General features: G+C 33.4%; 1 protein-coding gene across 1 annotated transcript; it reads right to left on the bottom strand.

Annotated features, from left to right (window-relative positions):
- Positions 1–1,571: 1,571 nt before the first annotated feature.
- On the bottom strand, positions 1,572–3,718 carry LOC133328357 (UDP-glucosyltransferase 2-like). Its single transcript, XM_061536928.1, has 3 exons — positions 3,466–3,718; positions 3,058–3,065; positions 1,572–2,858 (listed from the first exon to the last, which is right to left on the bottom strand). Exons 1-3 carry the CDS (start codon positions 3,716–3,718, stop codon positions 1,572–1,574), a joined length of 1,548 nt encoding a protein of 515 aa, XP_061392912.1.
- Positions 3,719–9,164: the final 5,446 nt, after the last annotated feature.

Raw genomic sequence — 9,164 nt, 5'->3', positions numbered from 1 at the left:
TGTTATGACCAGAAAATAATTTCTAAAAAAATCACGTCATTATGCAAAACTATTTTAAAAACTGTTTCTATATCGGATGGTATGAACAATACTAAACACTATAGAGTGTGTTTAAAACCTATCAACTCTTATGTTTAAAATAAAACCGTTATCGCAATACAGTCATAAAACGGTAAGATCTAAAATTCCCAAATTTCCTGTTCTTCAAATAATAGTAGCAATGACCTCCTATCGGACTGATTACTAGCTCGACGTCTGTATTAAAATTATTTTTTTTTGTTATTACTTGATATCTAACTGATATATATATATATATATATATATGTTTGTCTTATGTCTGTATTTTTTATTTAGAAGAAAGTAATTCTGAGGAAAAAATAATTTCCAGACCGTAAGCATTTTTTGTAATTGAGAAATTTTTTGGTAAAAAAAAAATTCAAAAATGTTCTTCTATATAGAAAAGTATTCCTCAGTTACTGAGGATTTTTTCTACATAAATGAAGGATTTTTTTCATTTCAGAGTGGTATTCAAAGGAATTTCTCAGGAACTGTGGAAAATGGTAAGGAACGTATTGGTACAGAATAAAAAAATCACTAAGGCCTACGTAATTAATTGTGAATTAATTTCTATAGAAAAAACCCTCCTCAGAAAATCAGACATCTTTTTCTAAAGGAAAAATCATTCTCAGTTATTGAGGAAATCTTTTCTATAGAAAAACTGCAAGAACGCTGTATAAGAAACTGTCTTAATGGGACAAATCTTGGCACTTTGGTGCACTATTTACATAAAATCGGAAGAAAGAATACGTGGGAGCTATACGCAAACTTCAGCCGATTTTAGCTAAACTTCACATACGGCAATCTGTACTTAAAAAAAAATTGTCTCAATCGGGCTAACAGTGTAATTTGGATGATCTTTTGTGGGCTATGGGAGCTATATCAAAGTCTGAGCCGATTGAAGGTTAATAGGCTGTCTCAAATTTCATCTGATTCGGATCATAAATGCGACCTCTACTTTGACGGACGGATGGACATGCATAAATCGACTCTGAAAGTGATTCTAGGCATATTTTCCAAACTAACCTTGGGTCTATCTCGTTTTCTTTTGCCTTTTACAGACATAATTGCGGAGGTCTGTTTCTATAGCAAAAAATTGAGAATCCGAGGAAGACTTTTTTTTTTAAATAGCCAGTATCAGAGGAAACGTTTTTCCTTTAGAAAAAAATTGCTCAGCAACTAAGGTAGACGTTTTCTATAGGAAACATTTCTTAAAAACTAAGGAAGACTTTTTGCAATATAATAAAATCCTCCTTAGTTACATAAAGAGTTAATTTATAATTCCTCAGTAATTGAGGAGGAATTTTTCTATAGAAAAAATCCTCAGTAACTAAGAAAAACCTTTTTCTAGGGGAAAAAATTCCTCAGTAACTGAGTAGGACTTTTTTCTATAAAAACCAAACAACAAGTGACAAATATTATTTTGACTATAGCAAAAACTTGTTTCTATAGAAAAAATATTCCTCTATAACAGAGTAACAATTCAAAATAAAACTTTAATTTGTTTCGATATTTCAATTTATTTTAGCTTTTCTCGATTTCCCATCATTATGATCAGCATCTACAAACAGATGTTTCCCTAAACGTACAAAAACAATTAACAATTTAACAATAGCAACCAAAGCGGTCAACAATATTAAATAAACATCAATATTATGATATTGAAAGAAATTCAAATCAACACCGGCATTACGCATATGAACAGCTCCTTCATGACGCAACACATATTCCACCCAATAGATGGCAGTTTCCAAAGGTGTCAGTGGGGTATCTCTAAACTGTTTGGAGCGGCGCTGCACATTCTGTGTATAAATGGGATTTGTTAAGAGTTCCAAAATAGTTTTCTTTAAGGATTCGGATGTAACCTGCTCCAGGCTAAGACTTAAGGCATATCCTGCATTTACAGCATTCTTAACATTCATAAATTGATCTCCCAGTAGAGGTATGCCGAGAATTGGTTTACCATGAAATATTGTTTCCGTGGTACTTAAATAACCACCATGCGAAATGAACAATTTAACCTTGGGATGAGCCAATACCGATGGTTGAGGATACCATTTCCGAATTATGACATTCTTCGGTTTATTTGGCAAGGTGTCATTTTCGAATTTCCACAAAATGGTGTATTTTAAATTACGAAATGCGTCCAAGAACATTTTTATTTTTTCCTTTGATAAATCTTTACTTTTAACATTGGAACCCAGCGAAAAGTAAATAACATCCTGTCCCGATTTATCCAATAATTCTTGCAAATCTTGAGGCAATGGATCGGGTTGACGTTTTATGTGCAAGCCACCAACCTCAATCATATTGGGTACATATGGCCGGGCGGAACGCAGGCTGAAGTGGTCATTCAGCAACACCAAGGATACATTTTTACGCGCCTCATCCAAAGTCAAGGTGGCTTGGGGGAAATATTTCCGATACAGCTCCTCTTGTAGTGGCATCATGCAATAATTGAAGTTTAAATCATCCAGTGTTTGCATTATCACATTATGCATTCTTTCGAGGAGGGACATATGATCACCATATGGCATGGCAAGATGGGGTACATATGATAATGGTGATGGATTTTGTACTAAATAATCCATGAAGTTAACAGTACCGAAGGTGGATACCGTAATAACAGGTGCCTTGAAATATTCTCCCAACCCCAATAAAGCTTCAGAGAAAAATATTTCTACAATAAGTAGATCAAATTTTTCTTCCGCCAACACGTTCTTTACTTCGGGATTTTCGAGAATATTTGTGACCATTGTCTCACCGGTACGAGCCAAATTCATAAACTCCGAGAAGTATGACTTTTAAGTGCCAGCAGCAAAATCGGAGAGCATTTCTGAAATATAAGGAAAACGATTTAATATAATGGAAAAATGTTTAGAAATTCTGGAGGAAGAATTTTTCTTTAGAAAAAAACTTTTCTATAGAAAATAATTTCTCAGTGACTGAGGAAGACTTATTTCTACAATAAAAAAAAACTATTTTCTACATAACAAATACGTCAGTGACTGCGAAAAACTCTTTATAGAAAAAATCCTTAATGATTGAGGACTTTTGTCTAAAGAAAAAAATCTTATGTATCTGAGGAAGACTTTCTTCTACAAAGAGATTTTTTTTTATAGAAAACAAATTCCCCAGTGACAAAGAAAGATTTTTTCAATAGAAAAAATCCTCAGTAACTGAGTTTTCTATATGAAAAAACTCCTACAAAATCTGAGGAATTTTTCTTTCTATAGAAAAAAAATCTTCAGACTTCGAAGAAGAATTTAGCTTAGAAAAGATTCCTCAATGACTGAGAAAGACTTCTTTCTATAGAAAAGTTCACAGAATATAATTGGTTTATTTTCTATGGAAAGCATTTAATACCTCCTTTTTCGATAAAAACTCAGAAATTCAAAAATTACTTACTCTCAAATAATTGCGAATTTTCCATTACGGCAATATCGCGAAAATTCTGTACTGGTTCCTTTTGTGGGAAAGTTGAAATGGAAACAACTTCATGGCCCCTTTTCGCCAAACCTTTCAGCAGAGGTGATATGAAAAAATATTGCGATGGTCCGGGATAACCAAAGATAGATAGAATTTTTGCTCCATCTCCAAAGCTAGGGAATGTTGTTGAAATTAATAAAATCGAAACGACCACAATTGTATCACTTTTCATGATAACAGTACTTCGGCGGTGAATGCATGTGTGAATTACCCAATGATGAATAGAAAACTGAGAGCTAAATGGTTAGCTTTCTTCTCGGGAACAAAAGCTTTTTTGTTTTTTTTAAGTACAAGTAAAACAAAAAGTAATTAACAAAAGCAAAAGTAGCTGCTACTATGGTAGTGTGTCAAATTAGTATATTTACCTCTACCCTAATTCAGGCAATCTAAAAAGGAATAACAAACAACAAAAGTCAATGTGGGGTCCATGTGGAACGTCTAGTACCCTATACTAAATGGAATAATATTTTGTGATTATTTGTTTCCGACTAAAAAAAACCTGATAATGATAGGGTGTTTTAAAATGGAATAAATGTACTTGAAACGAAGTTAGAGAGCCATAAAACATTAAGATTTATAGCTCCAAAATTTCGTTGCAAACATTGTAGCAAAGACTTCACACCAAACTGAGAACAAATTCGACGCGTGTTTTTAAATGAATCCTTTTATTGATATTTGACAGTTTGGTGTTCTCTCCTGTGTTGTTTTCAGGAAACAGACTTCCTCATGATTTAAAAATTTTATTCTATAGCAAAAAATCCGCATTTATTTTTATACCCTTCACCACACTGTGGTACAGGGTATTATGTCTGTGTGCATATGTTTGTAGCAGGCAAAAGGAAACGAGATAGACACATGGTTCCTTTTCTGTAGATGTGTGTAGATTTGGATGAAATTTGACACAAATCATTTAATTGGTCCAAGGACGAACCAAGGACGCTTCAGATTTTGATATTGCTCCCGTATATATTTTCGTCTGATTTAAGGTAAATGGTGTAAATGGTCCGTCCGTCCGTCCGTAGATGTTAAATTGTAAACAAACTACAGGTCGCATTTATGATTCAATTTCGATGAAATTTGGCACAAATAATTTATTTGTCCAAGGACGAACCCTATTGAAATTGGGAAAAATCGCTTAAGATTTAGATATTGATCCCATATATATTTTCGTCCGATTTAATGTAAATGATGCACCAAAGTCCCTATATATCTTTCGATTTGCACGAAATTTGGCACAGAGTACTGAATTTCGTTCAGAATGATGTTTGCCAAATTTCGTGAAAATTTGCCCAGATGTAGATATAGCTCCCATATATATTTTCGTCCGATCTAGGGTAAATGATGCACCAAAGTCCCTATATATCCTTCGATTTGCAACGAAATTTTGCCTGAGTTACTGAATTAAGTCTAGAATGATGTGTGTGTTAAGATATAGCTTCCATATATATTTTCGTCCGATTGAAGGTAAATGGTACACCAAAGACCCTATATATCTTTCGATTTGCACAAAATTTGGAACAGCTTAATGAATTATGTCTAGAATGATATGTGGTACGTTTCCTAAAAATCGGTCCAGATTTAGATATAGCTCTCATATATATTTTCGTCCGATTTTTAGTAAATGGTGCACAAAACTCCTCATGTTTACAGGTATCAATTCAAATCATAATCAACGGGTGCCCGATTGATATTTGCTTTAAAGCGATTTACATAATTTTATCCCATTGTAAGCAGCAACTCTATATCTCATCAAATGAAAAATTTAGTGTAAGTTGCAGAATGCCATGTTTGTAGATCCAATTTCAGTTTACTGGTCCTTCAAAAAAGCGACGTCTGTTAGTATTCATCTGTTGAATATATCCAAAGAGGTGAAGGGTTTCACCTCTTTGGATATATTCGAATTTACTACTTTCAATACTGGTTTTCTATAGAAAAAGTTCTCCTCAGTTATTGATGATTTGTTTTTTCTACAGAAAAAGTCCTCCTCAGTTATTATGTATATAAATGCCATAACAATAAAGTCATTATTTTGTTTACACCCATCCCTATACTATGGAGGGTGTATTACTACACAATGCAAATATAAATTTCTCCCATCTACAACAATTGTATTTACTGTGTCAGTAGTTTTTTTTTACTTTTGATTAACAAATTTTGCAAATCATGCAAATTGTAGAACTAAAAAAGATGACGCCATTCATTGTCAATGTCATTGTAAATATAGACATCACTCAAAGCGAGTGATCTGTGTGAAAGAGCGAAAATAAAACAACAACACAAACGAAAATAAAAATAAAATTTTTAAATAATTTCTACTGCGTTTTTTGTTTTTGTACTTAAAAATACCGGTTATTTTGATATTGTGATTAAGTCAGTGTTTTATAAATATATAAGAAACAAATACATATTCTCTGTTTCTCAACTAGCTAGTACTGTTATATTTTTTTAAATAATTTGCAATATTTGTTGTCAGCGACTGTTTTATTATTAAGTCTAAATTTTTAATACATTATTTTATTATTTATTATTATTAATTTTTATTACAATATTTTATTATTATTAATTTATATTTGTAAATCATTTTATAATTTCAGAACATGTGTGTCTAAAAATACCCCCTTCTTAAAATTGCTATTAAGTCAAATTTTAAATAAATTTAATAAATAAACAAACAAGAATTTTTAACTGCGACATAATCACTTTTGTTTTTTTAATGGAAGTATGCCTATTTGTGTTCCACTTGTTGTTGTTGGAACAACAACACCAATAACTAAGATAAGCAACTATTTTAATCTCTATATCTCGTCGGAATCACGTAAGATTGCATGATAAGAATAAATCATATGGGGCCAATTAATGCCGCCTGTCATCTGGGTGTTTGACTGGCACTGACATTGTAAACATTGTTTGTAAACAAATAAACATATATAACAACATAATATAAACAAAGTTATTTGAAATATTTATTTCGATTAATCGTCTTTTTTATATAAATTATGAAATAATAATTGATTCTTATAAAACTGGAAAGAAGGTGGTAATTTAAAAAATTAACCTACCTCAAGAAGAGAGCACAGGGTTGCCCATATACGACGGACCCATGTTTTTTTATCAAAGAAAAAATAAAAATTTGGCGGTTGAAAATGTTAATCATTTAATTTATTCTAAGTAGATTTGTTTACATCAATTTTTGAATATGATATCTCTCAAATGGCCGCCTCTAACGTTGATGACGTATTATGCCCTGTTTTCTGCATTTTCCATCGTTTTTGCCAACACTTCGGCCGGAATAGCGGCTATTTCTTCACGAATGTTGTCCTTGAGCTCTTCTACCGTCCTTGGCTTGTTAACGTAAACCTTTGACTTCAAATATCCCCACATGAAGAAGTCAGGCGGCGTCAAATCGGGCGAACGCGGTGGCCAGTCCAAATCACTTTTCGACATCAAACGGTCCGGAAACAAATTCTTCAGAAAATCGATTGTTATGCGACTTGTGTGCGGTGGAGCGCCGTCTTGTTGAAACCAGAACTGCCTCATACGCTTTCGACGAATAATTGGCATCACAAAATTGGTCATCATGTCGCGATAACGCTCCTGATTGATGGAAACAGCATGGAAGAAAAACGGCCCAATGACCGTTTTCGCACTAACGCCGCACCAAACTGTAACTTTTTCGTCATGAAGAGGCACTTCTTGAATCTCCTGAGGATTTTCAGTGGCGTAAAAACGGCAATTTTGCTTATTTACGGTCCCATTCATGATAATTTTGTTCCAAAATTGTTCCAACATATTCTCGGCCGATCGCCTTGGTCGACTTTTATATGGCCTCTTCGGATTAGAAAGAGCCTTACCAGAGGTGTTCTTAGAAGGCGCACCTTTCACATTTTTTAATGTTTTAAAAGCACGTTGAGTTTTCACAATTGACTTCTTCCGTTGAATGTAAATTTAAACTATTTCGGAGCGCTCGCGTGTCGTGTATTGGTTCATGGTAAAAATCTGCTTGGACTGACGCTTCAAACGCGGTATGTCATTAAACGATGTGACATCTCTATCAAAAGTTATGGCGTTGCCAGATGGGTCCGTCGAATATGGGCAACCCTGTTGTTCTGTTTGTTCGACTTTTGCAATTAACTATCCGTGGGTAATTATTTCATGTTGTTGTTGTCTATAGAAGACCCTTCTGAATTGGTCTTTGCAAAGAAATATAAAATACTTTTATGTATCTTCATAGTGATGGGTATAAAAAAATCGCCTTATCACACCCTACACCATGTGTTCGTGCAGTAACTTAAAAAACAGTTACTTTTGAGAATACATACAAAAACATTACTTTCTAAATCAATTACTTCTTTTGTTAGTTTTGTTAAGCTTTGGTCTCCTATAGTCTGTCAGACAATGGGGTTGCCATCTATCGCTACCTAAAAACAACGTCTTCTTGAATTTTTGCACTGGTTGGTGTCCTTGCTTATTTAATGTTGCCATTTTCCTCTAGATGACACTATACCATTCTTATTTTGTGTTATCATCATATTTTGATTTTTATGGAAATATTGTTTATTGGAATATTACGGGATTTCAGATTCAAATCTGGGGTTTGCATTCACTTCACTACACCACCGTCATATGACCCAAAGCTTGATTACGAAGTTTTACACAGTGGCTCAACGTGTCAGTCTAAAATTACGTTAGATTCCGCACAATTTGGCAATCGCTCTAAACAGGTGCAAAGAAATTTTGCAAAAATACGATCGCTGTACTTCAAAACATGTTTATTTAGATTTTTCCAGTGGATGAATCATGGATCTATGATCGATCCGAAACAAAACAGCCATCGAAAGTGCGTGTCTTCGAATACGAAATCCAACAAAAAATTTGGTGGAAGAAGCATTTCGAAACAACTGTTCAATTGTTTCTTCCTCAAACCTGGTAATGTGTGGCGACTGTTAAGCTTGAGCACTGTGGAAAGGTCAATTCTGAATTGTACGTAATAACTTCTTTGTCTGAAATCTTCTGAGATATTAGAAAAACTAAAAAGAGAAGACAAAAAAATGTTGCACATGTTTCCATTGCGAGTTCTCACACATGGGCTGAATCTTGCGTCTTTTTGACCGTCAAAATCACAAAATGAATAAGTAATCTGCCGTGTAGCCATGACTTCTTTTTATTGCCGCACATCAAGAAAAATGCTAAACAAGGATTTTTGTCACCAAAAATTATTATTAAAATAGAAAACATTTCAAAGGTTGTAATATATAGAACGAACATCGTTCTAAAGATCATCTAGATCCAGAAAAAAAGCTCTTAAAGAGATGAACATTTGAAAAGTGTTCTTTAATTCCAAAAATAAAAACTTTATATACCCGACGCACAACACATTTCATTGTAAAGGTCTTCTATATCCAGAAAAAAGTCTTATAAGATATGAACATTCGAAAATGTTCTTTTTTCCCAAAAATTCTGAACAAGCCTTCTAAAGATAAAATACTCTTCAAAGTTTTTTCTAAAAGACTGCTTTGGACAGAAGACGTTTCAGGATGAAGGTTCATCAAATGCCAACTATGGGATGGTCCTTTAGAAAATCTTAAATATAGATGTTTCATAAAAAAATATAAACAAGT

This window comes from Musca vetustissima, unplaced genomic scaffold, assembly GCF_032173495.1.
Source record: "Musca vetustissima isolate MV318-11 ecotype Yass unplaced genomic scaffold, APGP_CSIRO_Mvet_v1 utg5393, whole genome shotgun sequence".
NCBI classification, from domain to species: Eukaryota; Metazoa; Arthropoda; class Insecta; order Diptera; family Muscidae; genus Musca; species Musca vetustissima.
Note: the sequence above shows the minus strand (reverse complement) of the source record. Positions and strands in the feature narration are given on the sequence as shown.

What these genes read in the sequence shown, in the direction of transcription:
- LOC133328357 (XM_061536928.1), bottom strand. Translation starts at nt 3,718, where the DNA reads ATGAAAAGTGATACAATTGTGGTCGTTTCGATTTTATTAATTTCAACA.